Raw genomic sequence first — 20804 nt, 5'->3', positions numbered from 1 at the left:
GCAGTTTTTACTACAATTGACGGCTGAATTTAGATAATTAAGGAAAAAGGAATGGTGCAGCTGCTTTGTTTTGAAATAAGTACTACTTGCTAATAAGTTCCTCAATGTAATAAACTTTTTTAAACAGTTGTCATTTTGAATCCTTATTTCCTTCTGTCAAGACACATGGCATACTACTTTGAAGATGAAAGAAATAAAGGATTTATCCAGCCATAAGAGGAAAAAATGTGAACTAAGATGTGAAGAGTTGAACTGAGTATAAGGAAATGACATATCAACAGATAAATAGATTATACTGACCTTACATGATTTAGATCTTTTGTTATTGAACTGAAAGCCTTGATAATATATGTAATGATTAAATGCAAAAAATCTTTATATGGAGTAGCAGAGTCCTGATTATTCTGTACCATGAAAAATGATAGTTCATTCTTCATTCTTTCCTGCTAGTTATAAGAGGAAACAAACACCACATAAAATAGGGCTTTGGGCATGCTAATCATCCACCTAACTGGGAGTATGCCATATTCCTTTGGTCATATTTGCAGATAGGCAGAAACCCTATACATTTGCTGGCACCAGTTTCCTGATGCATACTTATGCTAATTGTTAACTTCAGTGGCACTAGCCATCCACTGGGGATAGTTCTTTGGAAAACTAGCTGCTTTATTAAATTTATTCCAGAAGGATCTTTGCTGGTGATATGGCTTGAAGTACAGATTTCTCAGTGGCACAAGATGCCCAGTGAAAACTGCTTAATGAATAATTTCTGCCACGAACTCATTAAATGTTGTGGTCACTATGAGAAATATAGCCTTCATGAGAGGTCTATATATGTCCTCAAACACTGGGTATTTTTAGATGGTGAACAATTCCAGGAGTCTGAATGAATGTTAGCCTTTGTTGTGTTGCTAGTGCAGAATGTTTAGATAATCTGCTGAAACCTGAGCAAATGGAGTTTTCTCCATATAAGACTTCATGGCTTTTTCTCACCCAAGAAACTTGCTCAGTCAGCAAGTCAATAGACTGAATCTGCTTCTTTACAAACCCCATGTGGGATCCGTAAGGAAAAGTATACCCACAAAGTTAGTTTTTAGATAGCTGTTGATCATAAGGAAAGTGGTAGGTTTTCAATTTACATCAGTGTGGTATAGAGCTCGGTTATCAAGTCACTTTATTTCCCCCTCTGGAGAAGAGTTATCACTGGTTCTAATCTTAATATCCCACAAAGATAACTTCTGACTAGGCTGATATATATGCTGGAGAACCTTGAGCTCTGGGTATAATAGCCTTTGTCTTCTCTTGTTAAAATATTTCATATTAACTCTTTGACTCCTGTCCCACCATTAGTTGGATTTCTGTTGCCAAAAAATATGTTTGGCAGAGTGGAAGAAAGCATGGCTTCTCCAATTCTTTGAGAGCGGCTCAAGATACTGCATACAAAAGCTCTTCCAAGAAGTATTAGGATTTGATTAAACCACCCTCAGGTGGTCAAGTTTTTTTAACCTGTCCCTGTAGGGCAATCTAAAGAAAAACATGGAGAATTAAGCCGATAAAAGTTACTTCTGCTCACCTCAGAACACTATATGATCACCGCCTGCCTACAGAGTGCTTGTAGTTCAGTTCCCTGGATAACAGAACTCAATGAAATAGAGGACAGGACAGAAAACCTTCCACATCCACCACTACACTTCTTTTAGATATTTGTTCTTCCAAATTTTCTGGTTGGTTGAGTTGCATTGAATAACTTACACATTGATTGCTGTAGAAGGCTCTGAATCTGTTCTTCAACGGTGTCATGTAAATTGGGGCGGGGTGGGGAGAACCTGGCTTCTACACAGTGTATAAAGGCCTGAAAGAATTTTTCTAAAGTACTTTCTTTTTTAATATTAGTAAGTCAGATCTTGCTTGTACTGCTTGTCTAGAGAAACTATGGACCACTGCAGAACTAACAGTTTATTATTGGCAGTTACTTACGGTAGTGCCGAGGCCCCAATCACAATGGGGTCCCATGGTATTGAATACTGTACAATTACAGAAGTAGGGATGGTTCCTTCTCTTGGGGAATGAGTAGCTAGGAAGTGAAACCTAAACACTCAGCTCTGAAATCTGGTCTCCCCTACAACAGCCAGATTTCATGGGGAAGATAAGATTTCATGGTCTGTGACACGTTTTTCGTGGCTGTGAATTTGGTAGGGCCCTAGTACTAAAGTTTGACATCTTCCCTTGTGTTTAAAGCATTTGTTTTTAATTTTTATTTTGTGTGTAAATGTCCATAATCTTTACCTCTAACTTGATTATTCTTATTTGCATTTATCAGATCCCTGTTCTTGGGGAGAGGAAGAGTGTAGTCTAAGATTACACAGAAAATATATAACTAATGAATGTACTCTTGGAACAACAGCAAAATTTTCCAGTGTCTCCAATAATAGTTTCCTTGGGTATTCCTCCTCAAAATGTTTTTCTTACATTTCTGCTTATTTTCCTTCTACAATTTAAGGCAAGTAGTACATATGTCCTGATAACATATGGATTTCGGAAATTTGCCACCAATGAAAAAGTGACCTCGTCTAGAGAAATAAAAACACTTCTCAAAAAAATCTGGACTCCTTAGGGAGTAGTGAAGAAAAATCTAATTTTATATTTTTAGCTCTAGCTCTGTTTGCAAAATCAAAGACCTGCTAGATATAGTAGAAAATTTTAATGCTCCTTGTACGCTCGTTTCAAAGAAATATTAAGTAAAAAATAAGGGCGGTCTAAAAGCACTGGTTTAGATGACAAAAGCTGGAACACTACACACTTTTGTCATTCCAGGAATCACCACATTATGGGTATGGATTGGAGCTGGGTAAAAATATACAGAAAGTTTTCACTTGTGTGTATGAGAAAAAAAAATTGTGAAGATAAAATTACTCTGCTATAATTTATCCTTTAACTTTACATCATGTTCAGAATGAATGAAAATGACATTCAATTTTGTTATTGGAAGCAATTATGCAGTGTGAACTTTCTAAATCAAAACTAATCATGTAAACATTTAACTCCATTGTAGATAGTGTTTAAAACACATTTGTTCATTTACCTGTGCCCGAAGGCTAAACTGGATGTCTTGATCAAATAATATTCCCATTAGTCACATGGTTTTAAGACAGAAATTGACTATCAATTAATTAGCTAAATTTTTTTCTAATTTGTTTCATTCAAACCACACAGAGGCATTGAAGAAGGTTAGAATTCCGTTTCTAATAATTACATCTTTCATCCTTCAGTAAAAACAGACTTTACAGCAACTGATGACTTCTGGAGCTGCTTCTTATTCTATTTCTAATCTTGGAACAAATATGGTACCAAATCAACTAGATTAAAACTGGCTCTTTCCAGCTCTATAAACCAAAATCATTACAAATTGTTCACAAATGGTGACCTACTTTATATTCAAATTGTTCACAAGTTGTTACCTAGTTTATATTGTACTTTTTTCCAACCGCTGGTTTGCTGACTTAAAACCGCAGAAAAACTAAGCTTTTTGTTTTGGTATGTACTACCCACACATTGACTCAGAAGAGCAGTTTTTATTTGACAGCCACCGTCATAGACAATCCTTCCATTGAGGAGACTGACTCAGGCCATGTCTATGCTACAGCTACTTCAGCTGTGCTATTGTAACATACATAGATAAAGGGATTTTTCTGTTGTGATTATTCCACCTCCCTGAGATGCAGTAGCTAGGTCAAGGAAATTTTTCATAGCCTTGAGTGACTTACCTAGATGGATTTAATTTGTAAGTTAGATCAGGCCTCAATGTTCTAACTTCCATGATTATCATCCCTCTATCCCCGTCTTTCTGTATGTCCAGTATCTGAAACAGGAGTCTTAAGAATGGGCATAGTTGGGGGGGGGACATGATGGGGGTTGCCCCCCCCCTCAACTGCAAGGCATGGGCAGGCCTGTAATTTGCCCTCACATGTGGCCCTGTTGGCCTACCTGCCCGCCTCCCAATATAGAAATAAAACTTAAGGTCTCTGTATCTTATCTTCTTTCTCTCCGAAGATCCCTAAAACACACACGTTCTTTGTTGTCACCTGTTTTGCTACCATTTTCACTTTGCAGAGCCTCTACGGGTGTGAGGTTAGCACTTTAGATTTTGTGACCAACAATTCACTAGCACTAAATCCACTTTAAGAAATGCTGATCTCCACATCCTAATGCATCACAGCAATGGGCTTTTGGGACCACCCCTCTGTGCTGTGACCCTGCCCTCTATCTGCAAGCTCTAAAAAGCTTTCTCTGATTTTAGCATAAGCTTCCTTGTCCCACACCTGCTGTGCCAGGAATGCACCAACAGGTAGAAGAAACATGTTCTAGCTATGTTGTTTAGGCCACACCATCTAAAAGCTATCCTCCCACACTGCTAGCAGATGTGCAGGGGTGAAACATGTAGTAACATATATAGATTTCAGCAACCCTAAACTGCCTTGCTAATCTACTCCAATCTCTTACCTAGAGGAAAGTTTGAAATCACCATTAACCACTCCACTTTGTTACCCCGTAGATCAGGCGACGGCAAACTTTTTGGCCTGCAGGCCACATTGGGGAATAGAAATTGTATGTCAGGCCACGAATGCTCACAAAATTGGGGCTGGAGTGCAAGAAGCGGTGAGGGCTCTGGGGTGAGGCTGGGGATGAGGAGTGTGGGGTGTAGGAGGGAGCTCTGGGCTGGGAGCAAGGGGTTTGGCGGGTGGGAGGGGGATCAGAGCTGGGGCAGGGGATTGGGGCGTGGAGAGAGGCTTAGGGGTGCAGGCTCTGAGCAGCACGTACCTCAAGTGGCTCCCAGAAGCAGTGGCATGTCCCTTTTCTGGCTCGCGTGTGGCCAGGTGGCTCTCCACACTGCCCCATACGCAGGCACTGCCCCTGCAGCTCCCATTGGAGCGCTTAGGAGCCAGAGTGGGGCCATGCCACGGCTTCTGGGAATCGCGTGGAGCAGCCCCGACCCTGCACCCTGGCTGGAGCGCCAGAGCGGGGCCCAGCCGCGTGGTGCGGCCCCGGGTCCTGTGCCCCGGCTGGAGTGCCAGAGCGGAGCTGCACCGCGTGGTGCAGCCCCTGACCCAGAGCCTTGGTTGGAGTGCTGCAGCAGGGCAAGCCCCAGACCCTGCTCCCCAGCAGGAGCTCGCAGGCTGAATTCAGCGTACGGGCCGTAGTTTGCCCACTCCCGCAGTAGATGCTAGAGCCAGCTATCTGAAATCGCTACATGGAGTGTGCCAGAGACCAGAGTATTTTAATCTTTGTATCCTGTTGGTACTGGCACATCAGAAGAGCAACAAACTGGAGAAGGAGATCTCACAGAAGGGCGTGAGGGCAGGGCTGAAAGGCAGAGGGAATAAAATAAAGGGGGGAAATGAGCAGAACTACCAACTGCATCTATTCAAGCATGGCCTCCCTGCTGCCTTTGTTTCTGTACCTGCTACAAGCACTGCAGCTGAAGAGTGAGAGGGTTAGAGCAGAAATGCATTTTGGGCCTTGCCTGTCCTTACAGACCATGTTGTTCAGAAACCCCTCACATGACATCCCCTCTCACCTCCCACACACCCTAATTGACATGTAACACTACATCGCACTAACCCTTTAAAAAAAAAACAAAAAACCTCCATCCCCCAACATACAGATTTGTTTCTCTCCATCAGATCTCATCCTGGTTTCCAAAGGTAAAATCCATATAGCTCTAGCCCTGTCACCCTAGTACTGTATTCTTAGGCCAGGTATTCGGTTTCTCATGGATACAGTCCCCTGATTTTCCCTGTATTTCTTCACGTTACCCATTTTCTCTTATTGTGTTCATAGGGATTTCAGCATCTAGAATAGACTGGAACAGTCCTCCTTGTATCCCTTTGCAGAGGGGGAGAAGTATACAATAATAGTAGGGCGGTCAAATGATTAAAAAAATTAATCATGATTAATCGCACTATTAAACAAGAGAATACCATTTAAATAAATATTTTGGATGTTTTCCAAATATATTGATTTCAATTACAACATAAAATACAAAGTGTACAGTGCTCACTTTATATTTATTTTTATTACAAATATTTGCACTATAAAAAACAAAAGAAATAGTACTTTTCAATTCACCTAATACAAGTACTGTAGTTCAATTTTTTTATCATGAAAGTTGAACTTAAAAATGAAGAATTATGTACAAAAAATAACTGCATTCAAAAATATAACAATGTAAAACTTTACGCCTACAAGTCTACTCAGTCCTACTTTTTGTTCAACTAATTGCTCAGATGAACAATTTTGTTTACATTTGCAGGAGATAATGCTGCCTGCTTCTCGTTCACATCACCTGAAAGTGAGAACAGATGTTTGCATTGCACTATTGTAGCCAGCGTCACAAGATATTTACCTGCCAGATGTGCTAAAGATTCATATGTCCCTTCAACCATCATTCCAGAGGACATGCGTCCATGCTGATGACAGAGTCTGCTTGATAACAATCCAAAGCAGTGAGGACCAAATCATGTTCATTTTCATCATCTGAGTCAAATGCCACAGGTGGAAGTTTGAGTTTCTTTTTTGGTGGTTCAGGTTCCGTAGTTTCCGCATCGGAGTGTTACTCTTTTGAGGCATCTGAAAGCATGCTCACACCTCAACCCTCTCAGATTTTGGAAAGTACTTCAGATTCTTAAACCTTGAGTCGAGTGCTGTAGCTATCTTTAGAAATCTCACATTGGTACCTTCTTTTCATTTTGTCAAATCTGCAGTGAAAGTGTTCTTAAAATGAACATGTGCTGAGTCATCATCCAGGACTACTATAACATGAAATATATGGCAGAATGCTGGTAAAATCGAGTCGGAGACATACAATTCTCCCGCAAGGAGTCTGGTCACAAATTTAATTAATGCATTTTTTTAACAAGTGTCATCAGCGTGGAAGCATTTCCTCTGGAACGGTGCCCAAAGCATGAAGGGGCATACAAATGCTTAGCATATCTGGCACATAGATACCTTGCAATGCTTGCTACAAAAGTGCCATGCAAATGCCTGTTCTCACTTTCAGGTGACACTGTAAATACCCTGTAAAGAAGTGCAGTTCTGTAACAAAAAAAAAAAAAAATCTACATTTGTAAGTTGCACTTTCACGATAAAGAGATTGCACTACAGTACTTGTATGAGGTGAATTGAAAAATACTGGTCTTTTGTTTATTTCTACAGTGCAAATATTTGTAATAAAAATAATATAAAGTGAGTACTGTAAACTTTGTATTCTATGTTGTAACTGAAATCAATATATTTGAAAATGTAACAAAACATCCAAAAATATTTCATAAATTTAAATTGGTATTCTATTTTGTAACAGTGTGATTAAAACTGCGATTAATCACGATTAATTTTTTTGAGTTAATTGTGTGAGTTAACTGTGATTAATCAACAGCCCTAAATAATAGGGGAACTCATTAAGAAAGAATGCCCCCATGATAGGATGCCTGAATATACACACATCAAAGTTTAAATCTAGTGCTCAGAGTAGGAAACCAGGTGTCAGGCCTGCTAGATTTTATTCCTGAGTATTTGTTTTGGGCAAATTGACACTGGTGAGTCTGGCTTTGTCTACATATGCAACTACAGGTGAGTCGCATCATACATGCAAACTTTTGCAAATTCAACTATATGTGCTCGGCCAAAAAAAAGAAAAACAACAAGATACCTGTAAATAATGTGGGCGATTCCGCCCACCCTTCCACTCAATGAGCTTATGCCCCAGAGTGAGCGTGAGATGTGAATTTGCTGTTCCCTCAGTCAGTCTCAGTTCTCGTGTGCCTCTCATAGTGTGAACAACTCGCCAAGCTGAGTGTGATTCTAGTGTTTAAAGATACTGTACATATTTTTCGTACAACATGGCCCCTAAACACAAGCCAACTACTTCATCTGATGCTCAACTGAAGAAACAGCAATCTGTTCCAACGCTGGAGGAAAAACTGCCTGTGTTGGATTTATTGAGAGACGGTATGTCGGTCTCCAACGTGGCGCATAAAATATGGCCACAACGAATCTAGCATCCGTGCCATCAAGATTCGAGAGAGATAAATTTGTCAAGCCGCGGCATCAAGTGCTCCAATAACTGCTAAGGTGACGAGCCAGGTGCATGATAAGACTTCAGTGAAGACTGAAAAAGCATTAAATTTATAGCTGGAAGACATGAACCGTAAACGTGTGCCTATCAATGGCAACACTTTGCGAGAAAAGGCTCTTAGCCTCTACGCGCTGTTCAAACCTCCCGCCGAAGAGGGACAGCCTTCCGATGAGAAGGAATTCAAAGCCAGCCAATGTTGGCTTAAGAGTTTTAGGAACTGCTTCAACCTCAAAAACGTGCAGACTACTGGTGAAGTTGCATCTGCCAATGAAGAGGCAGCAAAAGCCTACCCCGAACAATTACAGAAAATCATAGAAGAAAAGGGCTATCTTCTGGAACAAGTTTTTAATGCTGATGAGAGTGGGCTCTTCTGGAAAAAAAATGCCCAACCGCACTTACACTTCGAAATCAGAAAGATAAGCCCCTGGCGTCAAAGCAGCTAAAGACCGTGTGACTGTGATTTGTGGCAATGCAGCTGGGCATTTAATAAATCCAGCCTTGCTCTACAGGGCTGCAAATCCCCATGCCCTAAAAGGCAAGAACAAAAATCTCCTGCCTGTATTCTGACAATCAAATAAAAGGGCTTGGGTGAGGGCAGCATTATTTCCGAATTGGTTCCAAAAGTGTTTCATTCCAGAGCTCAAGCAGTACCTCGAAGAGAAAGGACTTGACTTTAAAGTGTTGCTGCTCGTAGACAATGCTCCTGGCCACCCTGCTGTACTCCGGTTTGCACATAACAACACTGAAGTCGTCTTTCTTCCCCCCCCCATACCATCTCCATCCTCTCAAACAAGGCGTGATTCGCTATTTCGAGGCCACGTACATGAGGCTTACGTTCTCACGGATACGTAGCACTATGGATGCTCATCCCTATCTTAATGTGATGGAGTGCTGGAAGTCCTTCATCATTGCCGATTGCATCACTTATATTAAACAGGCAATGGATGCAATCAAGTCTGAAACAGTCAATGCATGTTGGCGAAACCTATGGAAAGAATGTGTGAATGATTTTAAGGGTTTCCCAACCATTGACAAAGAAGTGAAACGCATTGTTCAGCTGGCCAGGCAAATGGGTGGTGATGGCTTCGTCAACATCCTTGAGGAAGAAATTGAAGAATTAATTGAAGGCCATAGAGAAACATTGACTAACGAAGAGTTAGAGGAACTGATAAAATCATCTACAGAAGATGAAGATGATGATAATGAACAGGAAGAGCCAGCAAGTTGGAATCTTCATAAATTTGCTGAAGTGTTCCAAGCAGCGAAACACTTGAATAATTTCTGAATATGATCCCTCTATGGAACAAAGCCTCAAAATCACACGTAGTATTATGAATGATTTGAGACCGTATCAAGAAACGTTTGAGCAGTTCAAGAGACAACAGTGACCCTTGCCGATCACCATGTTTTTCAAGGAAAAACAACCAGCAGCGGATGAGCCTACACAATCAACTTCTCGAGCTGAACCAAAGCCAACCACTTCGTCTATGACTCGCTCTCCATCATCCAAGCTCTCCGTCACCTCCGTCACCTGGATCAACATCAAGCCCTCATGACCCCCTGTAAGTACCCCCTGTAATTAAAAATACAGTACTGTAAAATTATATTTTGCATATGTACTCTTTATTATACACTGTACATTACTGTATACATTATACATTTATATATATATTACTGTACAGGGTTGTAGACACAAAACCATGTACAGCATACTGTACTTTATGGGCAATTTAAGGGATTTTCAAGGGTAATTTTGACTATACGCGATTTTCGCCTTATGCGCTGACTTTAGAACCTAACCTACGCGTAAGATGTGACTCCACTGTATAGCAACTGCCAGCAACACTACAGCTGCAGTGTGGCTGAGCCATTATCATAGACAGGGCTCTGGTATTTCTACTACTGTGTCATGCGAACCTGGTCAAAACTGCAAGTAAAAACAGCTGAACCCTGCAGCATACTAGACTTTCATTTAGAAATTTCCCATCACTAAACAGCTACTGGTAGAGCTGCCCTGATGCTATTATGGTAGGAAGCCAGGGTCATGACAGATGCCCCCACCGGACCCCCATCCCCCTTGTTTCCACAGCTCCTTTCCCTTCCTTGTATCCCCAGTCTCCCTGGGCACATAGCCCCTCCCTTCCTGGATCCCTACTCTCCCTGTACCTGGAGCTCCCTCCTATTCGGCGCCCACCCCGCTTCCTACGCCAACAACTCCTCCCCGCCGCCAGCAACCATCCTCCCTGTACCTGCAGCCCCTTCCCCATCAGAGCGCCCTTTCCCTGTGCCCACAGCTCCCTCCCCATTTGGACCCTGCACTCTCCCTATGCCCTCAGCTCCTCCCCCGCACCTTCACACCTCCCTGTGTGCCCATAGCTCCCACCCCCCTCAGTACTCCCCCCCACGCTGTGCCCGCAGCTCCCTCCCGTCCTCGGAGTCCTCCCATCCCCCTCGGCCCTGCCCGCCTCAAAGCAATCTCCTCCCCCGCAACTCCGTACCACCCCTAAGCAATCTCCTCCGGTACCCGCAGCTCCCTCCCCGGCTCAGAGCGATCTCCCCCCACGGAGCTTCGTCCCCCCTTAGAGCGATCTCCCCCTGCCGTGCCCCTCAGAGCGATCTCCTCCCCAACCCGTGCCCGCAGCTCCCTTCCGCCCCCATGCCCACAGCTCCCTCCCCGCCTCAGCGCGATCTCCTCCCCCCACGCGTACCCACAGCTGCCTCCTCCCTCAGAGCGATCTCCTCCCCCCACGCGTGCCCACAGCTCCCTCCTCCCTCAGAGCGATCTCCTCCCCCCACGCGTGCCCACAGCTCCCTCCTCCCTCAGAGCGATCTCCTCCCCCCACGCGTGCCCACAGCTCCCTCCTCCCTCAGAGCGATCTCCTCCCCCCACGCGTGCCCACAGCTGCCTCCTCCCTCAGAGTGATCTCCTCCCCCCACGCGTGCCCACAGCTCCCTCCTCCCTCAGAGCGATCTCCTCCCCCACACGTGCCCACAGCTCCCTCCCCGCCTCAGAGCGATCTCCTCCCCCACGCGTGCCCACAGCTCCCTCCCCGCCTCAGAGCGATCTCCTCCCCCACCCGTGCCCACAGCTCCCTCCCCGCCTCAGAGCGATCTCCTCCCCCACCCGTGCCCGCAGCTCCCTCCCCCCTCAGAGCGATCTCCTCCCCCACGCGTGCCCGCAGCTCCTCCCCCCTCAGCGCGATCTCCTCCCCCCACGCGTGCCCGCAGCTCCCTCCTCCCTCAGAGCGATCTCCTCCCCCACGCGTGCCCGCAGCTCCCTCCCCGCCTCAGAGCGATCTCCTCCCCCACGCGTGCCCGCAGCTCCCTCCCCGCCTCAGAGCGATCTCCTCTCCCACGCGTGCCCACAGCTCCCTCCCCGCCTCAGAGCGATCTCCTCCCCCACGCGTGCCCACAGCTCCCTCCTCCCTCAGAGCGATCTCCTCCCCCACGCGTGCCCACAGCTCCCTCCTCCCTCAGAGCGATCTCCTCCCCCACGCGTGCCCACAGCTCCCTCCTCCCTCAGAGCGATCTCCTCCCCCCACGCGTGCCCACAGCTCCCTCCTCCCTCAGAGCGATCTCCTCCCCCACGCGTGCCCACAGCTCCCTCCTCCCTCAGAGCGATCTCCTCCCCCACGCGTGCCCACAGCTGCCTCCTCCCTCAGAGCGATCTCCTCCCCCACGCGTGCCCACAGCTCCCTCCTCCCTCAGAGCGATCTCCTCCCCCCACGCGTGCCCACAGCTGCCTCCTCCCTCAGAGCGATCTCCTCCCCCCACGCGTGCCCGCAGCTCCTCCCCCCCTCAGAGCGATCTCCTCCCCCCACGCGTGCCCACAGCTCCCTCCTCCCTCAGAGCGATCTCCTCCCCCCACGCGTGCCCACAGCTCCCTCCTCCCTCAGAGCGATCTCCTCCCCCCACGCGTGCCCACAGCTCCCTCCTCCCTCAGAGCGATCTCCTCCCCACCCGTGTCCGCAGCTCCCTCCCCCCCTCAGCGCGATCTCCTCCCCCACCCGTGTCCGCAGCTCCCTTCCGTCCCCACCATGCCAACAGCTCCCTCCCTCCCCTCAAGACCACCCCGCTGGGCCCGCAGCTCCCTCCCTCCCCTCCCCTCCCCTCCCCTCCGAGGAGCGCCAAGCAAAAAGACTCAGTCAGTCACCGCACCGCCCAGAACTGGCGGTCGCTGTTTACGTCATCACGGGGCGCCGCGCAGATGGGTCTGCGCGTGCGCGCGCGCAGGGACCGTCGGACCTCCACACACGTGTCGGTCCGTTGTGGGGACTCGGGAGCATGGCGGCGTCGGGCCAGAAGCTGGATCGCGCACAGGTACCAGCGGCTGTTCGGCCAAGCGCGGCTTGACTCGCGTGTCGCGGAGGACGGAATCGCTGCAAAGATTGTTCACGGCGGGCGGGCTCGGGGCCTTGTGCCGAGCAGATCCTGAGCCCTCTAACGCGGGTGGCCGGGCAGCTCCTCCGCCTGAGCCCTCCCCTGGCACTCCGCCTGGGCGCTGGGGACGAGAGGGAGGTTGGGGCTCCGCGCTCGCACGGCTTCGGCTGTTGCTGTATCAGGGGTCGATGCATGGGGTGCGGGAGGCGACAGGGCTTGGAACCGCGTCCCTGGGGTAGAAGCAGTTCCGCAGTGACTTGTGCTATATCTAGGGGGAACATCAGTGCAGGCAAACTGAACACATTTTACCTGTAAAACTGGATCTCCCTTCTGGTGAGGGGAGAGAGCACATGGCCTGCCAGGCAGTCCTAACCATAGAGCCTGTGTCTGCCAATAACTCACTTTGATTGACGCTAATAGGAGAACTCAGGGCCGGCCTTAACATTAATTTACCTTGTTGCTGTTTCTCTACCCTTCCAGGTTAAAAAGGCCGTGCAGGCCTTGCTTGCATACACAAAGACCAAAGATAACACAGATGAACTGCTTTTGAATGAGAACGAGAATGTATACTTAATGGTGACAGTATGGAAAATCCCACCACAAGAACAAGTTATCAAAATGTAATTCTTATACTTCTGTTTTTCCTCAAAGGCTCTGATTTTCTGTATTCCATAATAAATACTTTTCATCTGCTGTGGCATGCAGTGGACTGAACTTACATTCATTGCTGGTATCCCCCCAAGACCACCATGTTTTAAAAAATCATTTTATTGGTTTCAATAATTGTCAGTAGCATCAAAAGTTTGGAGCACTGACTGAGCATGCATGGCAGTTTCCATCATATCTGATATATGAGTCAGATATATAAAGGATCAGATCCTTCATACTTTACTCACTTGAAGTCATTTAGATTAGTTACAAATTAGTTATTAATAAAACAAGATTTAGGCCTATAATCTCTGTATCTAGTACACCAGTCCTCTTGGTTTCTGAGCAGTTGGTATCTGTTTTTAAGCATTCTTCTCAGTTCAGGAAATAACACTAAATGTTTTTTCAGTGCTATTATAAATCGCTAAAAGATTCCTACTTTCTTTTGTGCCATTGATTAGTAGATGTGAGACCCAAATCTTATTTTGAGCCACAGTGATGCTGCATGAGAAGTTACGGATCTATCTACTAATCACCCCAGTCCATCAAAGACTTCAACATATCCTTATCTTTATACTTTTTTAGTAGTCCTAATGGGGTATGTGGGATTACTCAGTACTTAAGCATGTGAGGGTATGTCTACATTTAAAATGCTACAGATGCAGTGCTTCAGTGTAGACACCATCTACGCCAATGAGAGGAATTCTCCCATCACTGTAGGTAATACACCTGCCTTAGAGGCAGTAGCTAGGTCAATGGAAAGAATTCTTACATCAACCTAGTGCGGTCTATACCAGGGTAAGGTTGGTATAGCTACTTCTCTCGGGCAGATGTAGCTATGCTGATGTAAAACTGTAGTATAGAGCAGGCCTAAGTCACTGAAGGATTGGGACCTAAGGTCTTTCTGCACTACTCATAACTCTAGTGATTTTGAACTTCTCTGTAGGCCTAACTTTGGAAAGGGAGATTTGTATTCCTTCTCTGAATGCTTCCCCCCCTTTCTAACCCTCTTGTTATAGACCACTTCCTCACGGTATTCGACCAGAAACATCTGAAGTTTGCCTCTTCACAAAAGATGAACCTGAATTATCTGCAGAACAGACCGAAAACTTGTACAAGAAACTGTTGATCCAGAATGGGATCACAAGTATCAGCCAGGTAAGGAAGACATTGGAATATGATATGGGACAATAATGTCTTGTCTTTTTCTCCTTAAAACTTCAAAAGAAGAAAAACAGGTGTGTGATTTCTAATGCAAAATATTAACTTAATTCAGATGGTTCAAAATTTAGGACTTCTAATCAAATTTCTCCAACTTATCAAACTTTCAAAACTTCAAAATTTACCCAAATGAGTAAAATTGTCATTGCTTTCAGTATTATGCAAGCAAAATATATCAGAGCACACTTATTAATTAATAGCTTCTTTTGCTTCATTTTCAACATGCTCTTAGTTTACAATAATTTGAAAATAGTTTTTAAAGCATTTTTAGAAACCTTTTTTCAGTGTCTGCCAGTCTGGTTTCAACATTAACTGTCATATGACTTAAATAAGATAATCTTTCATAAATAGAAAATTGAATACTCTTTAACATGTTTATTTACTACACAAACTTATATAGTGTTTGACGTGTGAATTGTTAAGCAGAGTTTGTTTACACAAGCTGAAACAATTCACAGTTCTCCCATTCTCAGCTGTGTTGGCTCCTATGTCCTATTAGGAATAAAAAGCAGTCTAAATTTGTTTTTTGAAATGGGTAGTTTTGGATTGATTACGTGTGACCATATGTACTTCAGCTACCATTTGATGGTTATATTTTTTTTATTGATATCTAACATCTGTATTGTTTTGATTTTTTTTAAAAAGAAAGCTATTACCTGTTTTTTCTAAACTAAAAAAGCATTGTGCATTCTTCAGTTGGTCTTATTTGTATAAATAACATGTCACTATTTTAAATAAAGTAGAGAAGACAACAGAGTGCATTTTAATGTGGAAGTCTTAATGGATTGGCAGTCATGCCATTCAGTTGTATATAAGCGTAGAAGTATTCCATTCATTCTTGCAAGGGAGTTTAATCCTAACATTACTTTCACATTACAGATCATCTCATATAAAACTCTCAAAAAAGAATACAAACCATTTGAAGCAAAGCGTCGTCTCCTGAACAGATTTAACCTCTTCCTGGCCGATGATCGAATTAGAAGGCTTTTGCCCTCACATATAGGGAAACACTTTTATCAAAGCAAAAAGTAAGTCTGTAGCTAATGCATGTTTATACCATATTGTCCTGGGAAGCTGAATTGTTCTTAGTGAATTGTTTTTCTTTTCCTTTTCTGTTTTTAGGGCACCTTTATCTGTAAACCTGAAAGCCAAGAATCTAGCTAAGGAACTAAACAAACATATCCAGGGAACTATACTTCCAGTTACCAACAAGGGGTGTTGTTAGTAAGTATCGATTTTTAGCTTGTGCTTCACTTGAAGGATAGTATTGTGATCCTAACAGTACTGTCAGGATACAATACTAAATTATTTACTTTCCCTCTAGTAGGACTTTGAATAAAGTGAGGTACAGGTTCACCAAAATGCACAGTACTTGCAGTGGACTTTGGTTTATACAGAGAGACTGGGGTTTGTTTTTTTTAATAGAAACTTTGACAAGGAGATAGCTTTTTGACCTCTTCACTGTAACTGTAGAAAGAAAAAAAAAAGGAGATGATGACATCATAGCCCTAATCATCACAATGCATTAAAACATTAGTGTTAATCTCCCATCCTGCTGAATTTTTATGTGGCCTAATAGATTGCATAGGTTTATTTACTACCATTAATAACAAATCAGTTTACTAGGACACTCTATTGTACGAGGTCTTGTTTCTGTAAATCAGTGATAACTGCCATATTAATACACAATCCTCTTTTTTGTATTTTAAATCTTTATTTTATGATGGGAATAACACTTATTAGCTATTCTAATGATGTACATAGGTAGCTTGAAGATTTATGGGTAAAATTTTCAAAAGCTCCTAATGGACTCGCGAGCTTAGATCCCATTGAAAGTCAACAGGCCTTAGGAAACTAAGTCACTTGGTTTTGAAAACTTTACCCTTATGACTGTTGAGAGACAACAACTTGTTTTTACGAATTGAAGTATCTTTTTCTTAAGATTTCCCCACCTTGGTTTATTTTATTTTTAAAGACTTCTATAACTTCTTTAGGCATGATTAGTTCCTGCTACAAATATATGTATTCTTTAAAGATTTAACAGCATCTTGCAAAACAAAAACTAAAAACAAGTGTCCAAATACTGAAAAGGCTAGTATAAAATAGTAGTTACAATAGATCTTATTTCCCTGTGAAGTTTAGCATTCTTTTTTTTTTAATTAAGATCATTGTGAATAGACAGTACTCATAGTCAATTTTTTGATATGCCTAAAAGCAAGTGGTTCAGTCAGAAGGTCTGTTTTACTGTAGGATAAACAGCACACCTCTCTTTTCTTTCAGTACAGCACGTGTAGGTCACACTGGAATGAAAGCTGATGAGTTATTAGAAAATGTCACTGTTGCTTCTGAGGTGATTTCCAATAAGTTGCCAAAGGTACTATCACATGATTAAATTAGAATGTGAAGTGGACTTGATTTAAGCATTTCTTTGTTTATATTTACTCTTCTTAATTATTGCAGAATTGGAAAAATATTAAAGTTCTTCACCTCAAAACACTGAAATCTGTGGCTCTCCCAATCTTCAATTCATACATCTGCAATTTAGATGAGCTTGACAAGCAGCCATCTCTCCATCAAAAGGGAGTACAGGTAAAAACTTCCTACTAACTTCTTTACAGAATAACTTTCCATAAGGTGGTGCTATAACTGGCTATATGGTTACCTTTATGGAATAAAGTGTTTGGCATGTAAGTTTAACATTGGCATTGGGGATATTTGCCAGACATGTAGGTGCAGTACACAGGCAGCAGTACACAAGTGATGTTGAACTGTTCTCACCCAGCACTTGTTAGCATGACTACATGCTTTTACAACAGTGCATGGTAATAGGAAACCACTGTTTCTACTTGAAGTAGTGGCAAGTTGAAAATGTAATCCTGTAGTGTTGCTAGTCTCCTCCCTTAAACTTGTAGAGGATGGGATTCCCTCACTTTTCTATATCCTTATTTCTAACTTGAGATCTGGTCGTCTTCATGGACCAGCCAGGTTATGCGGCTTCAGTTATTTTTATAAGGAAAATACAAAAGATGAAAATAAATACTTAATCGTATTAATTAAATTCATGCACAGCTCAGGAGGATGCATCAATTACTCATCAGCTGAACTATGACTTCAATATTGTTTGGGTAATAGACTCTAAAAAGTTTGGGTTATTTTAATTTTTTTGTCTTATTTGGATGTTGTTTCATCAATTTAAGAGTGTCAGCTATTTTGTTACATTGAATTCTACAGTTGATTTCCCTGTACTTAAAATAGTTGATTTTTGCTTAATTGCTCACAGCTCTACACTTTGAACTTGTCAATTTTGATGTCAGCATAACTTCTATACAGCGAGGAGGAAGAATTTTTTAAAATGTAGATATAATAATAATCCACTAAACCATGTAATTTATCTATAGTAATACAATATATATTAGTCCATGTATGTCATTCATACAGGATTACAATGCCTTTAGCAAGTTCTCTAAAAGTAAAACTCGGCATTGTTTCCTCCTCGCCTGTTGCCAAATCTGAACTGCTGAATAGCAAGATGCATGGTAACATTGCTTATAAAATTGCTGTTACCGAAGGATTGTAATTAGTGTTCGTTTAAAAGTTAACACTCTTTCAAGATCTTCAGTTTCAGAAGTTCTGCAATAGTGAACTACTCATTCTTGCCTTTGTAGTAAAATAGATCAGTATATTTGTAATATTGCGTTGGACTGTGGTGGAGGGGTGATGTGTAACTGAAGATGTTTTAATTCTTCCTGTAAGAAAAAGAAAGGAAAGAAAAGAAAACCGAAGTCAGCTACAGAACAGACTTCAACTAAGGCCAAAGTGACAGCTGAAAAGAAGAACAATGCTACTGCCAAAGACCTTGAGATGGAACAAAAGAGAAAAGCAGAAACCTTGGCAGTCACAGAACCAGATGAGGATGATGGAGAAATTCCACAACTTGTTCCTATTCAAACAGAAGTCAGTATAGCTGGGAAGGAGCTAATTCTATTTAAGAACAAGTTTGTGAAATCTAGAGTTTAGCTTTAACTTAATGAAGATTTTGAATGTGGACGAAGTCTACCTTTAGCAAAGAAAAGGCTTGAGACAGGCTAATGGAAACAGTGAGCAAGTTAAATCATTGGTATGTCTAACCTAATGCTTGCAGGGCAGTATGTTTTAATACACTTGCAGTGCAACATGTATTCCTGGGGATATCACAAGAGCAAGGGATTCTTTTCTCTTGGGATTTTTTTTACAAGCCACTTACAGACAGACAGGAAGTTATTTATTTATTTATTTATTTTAACAATAGCATTTCTGACTAGCACAAATAATAGGTTCTCTCTTAGAGAGAACAATGGCTTCTGGAGTGAAATTTTATCTGCTGTTTGCACTCCAGGTGTCTAAAATCTTAATTAGATTGGTCAGCTCATTTTCCACATGTCTGCTATTTGAAAAGACGAAAACTATGCACTCTGTAAATGGATATTCTGCCCATGTGTGTCTTATGTACCATTTCATCAAACTGTTTTACATCAGTATGTTGGAAATGGACTGGTTGCCATAGATAATCAAAGCTGCCTGATTGCAATTCATTCCCTTACTCTCACTTTTGAAATAAAACAGCTTTGAGACAAGTTATGAATCAAATAAATCTCTTTAAATGTGTCTCCTTTTGCCCGAGTGGAGGTCACTATTTAGGGGAGAGGTAACACCAGATCTTTTGTGCAGTAATACATATAATTTACGTTTCTGATAGCAACAAAATAGGAGAACCGAAGGCTATTAAAAATTGAAAGCCTTGGTGGACTCTTCATACTGATCAAGTCATTACTAGGAATGGAAATACTCAGGATCATATAATTAAAATTTCTTCAAAACTATCAAGTTAACCATGCTCAGTTTGCAGACGTTTCTAGCAAGTCTGTCTTAAATATCCAATGGAGAGAAAATGAATGAACATAAGTTACAAAGTTGTTCTAAAATGAAAAATAGTCAGCACAACCTTTCAACCACTCAGTATGTTTTCCTTAAGTCTGTTCTCTTTCTGTACAGTATCAGTGAAAATATTTTTTCTTGGACCCTTTTGTGATTGAGTTGGTTTATATTTACCCTTGCACAGCCTACCTGAAATATGATTAATTGAGTTAGAGCAGAGAATATTCTATTCAGTAGATGGCACTGATCTTTAGTGCTAATGTTTTTATCAATCTTGTCTTGCAAAACAATTACGATGTGTCCTTTGTTGTAAGATGACACTTTTTTCCCTATGTCCTAAATACAGAAAACTGAACCAAATCAGACTCCAGAAAAAAGTGTAAATATGATCAGAAAACTTAAGACACCACTTGGTAAGAGAAAGACATCGTTGGCTCCGGAGACTCCAAAAACGAAACTGAAATTGGCTGAAAATGAGACAGATTTGCCAACACCAGCTCAACAGAAACAACCCAAGAAGCCCGGGATCCCAAAGGAAGTAGTAAAGGATAAGGAGCTGAAAAAGACTCCCAAAAAAACAGCAGCAAAATCCTTTGTGACACCTCATGGGGGCAAGCTTGTAAAATCAGCCAAGAAAGCTCCCAAAACACCAAAACAGATTCCTAAGAAAATGAAAGTCCCACAATCAGCCTGAACGCTGTCAGTTATATTATTGCTTTAGCCTATGAAGTGAACTGATTAAACGTATTTGCTTTGCTTAAAAAGAAAAAAATTACTATAAATCAGAGAAAACAGCTTGATTAAAAGAAAGCCTGAGCATAGGGAGCTGTCTTCACCAAGGTTTATAATTGCCTATCAGTGTTTCCTACCAGTAGCAGTGGGGCTAGGTGACATGTAAATAAACCTTTTTCTAACTTGGTCATTGCTATATTTCTTTGTGTCAATCCCCAGGCTGTATTATTTCCTTTGCCTATACTAAAAAATCAGTTCAATGCTTTATTTAGCTAAGTGGATGCTCTAAACAAGAGTTATCTCCTTTTAACAACACAGAAGGGAGAGAAAAGAGGATAGTAAAGATGATGTAAATACAGCTTTTGTTGATGCTCTCATGATAGAGGGAGGCTGGTCAATGATAAACATGCTGTGGATACTAGCTCACCTCTGGGACAATGTCTGCTTGATCGGGTCAGGTTCCCCCTCCTTTACTGGTCCTTGTGATCAAGGAAAATATGTCACACTTTCAATAGCAGGCCCTTTTTTCTAATCTGAAGCGACTCAGGCTGTTCATTAATCACAGTTAACTTACAATTGTTAGGGGGCTTATTCCTTCACCCACTTACTTCCCTGGTCCTTCTTGCATGAACAGAGAGCAACAATACCCAAAGTCCAAAGGTGCAAACAATTCAATGTTTATTGGGGTGAACTTCCAGCAAGCATGATTCCAGTTTCCTTCCTTAATGTCCCCCTTCCCAGCTCTGACACCACAGAGCCTTACACCTGTGTACCTGTT

General features: G+C 42.5%; 1 protein-coding gene across 1 annotated transcript; it reads left to right on the top strand.

Moving 5' to 3' along the window:
- Nucleotides 1-12327: 12327 nt before the first annotated feature.
- On the top strand, nt 12328-20212 carry RSL1D1 (ribosomal L1 domain containing 1). Its single transcript, XM_084641000.1, has 9 exons — nt 12328-12451; nt 12992-13131; nt 14179-14317; nt 15260-15408; nt 15503-15604; nt 16661-16754; nt 16841-16969; nt 18134-18334; nt 19641-20212. Exons 1-9 carry the CDS (start codon nt 12416-12418, stop codon nt 19986-19988), a joined length of 1338 nt encoding a protein of 445 aa, XP_084497126.1. The 5' UTR covers nt 12328-12415; the 3' UTR covers nt 19989-20212.
- Nucleotides 20213-20804: the final 592 nt, after the last annotated feature.

This window comes from Lepidochelys olivacea, assembly GCF_965140295.1.
Source record: "Lepidochelys olivacea isolate rLepOli2 genome assembly, chromosome: 10".
Classification (NCBI taxonomy): domain Eukaryota; kingdom Metazoa; phylum Chordata; order Testudines; family Cheloniidae; genus Lepidochelys; species Lepidochelys olivacea.
Note: the sequence above shows the minus strand (reverse complement) of the source record. Positions and strands in the feature narration are given on the sequence as shown.

What these genes read in the sequence shown, in the direction of transcription:
- RSL1D1 (XM_084641000.1), top strand. Translation starts at nt 12,416, where the DNA reads ATGGCGGCGTCGGGCCAGAAGCTGGATCGCGCACAG. An exon ending in GGATCACAAGTATCAGCCAG is followed by an intron (nt 14,318 to 15,259) that starts GTAAGGAAGACA and finishes TTCACATTACAG; the next exon opens with ATCATCTCATATAAAACTCT. An exon ending in ACCAACAAGGGGTGTTGTTA is followed by an intron (nt 15,605 to 16,660) that starts GTAAGTATCGAT and finishes CTTTTCTTTCAG; the next exon opens with TACAGCACGTGTAGGTCACA.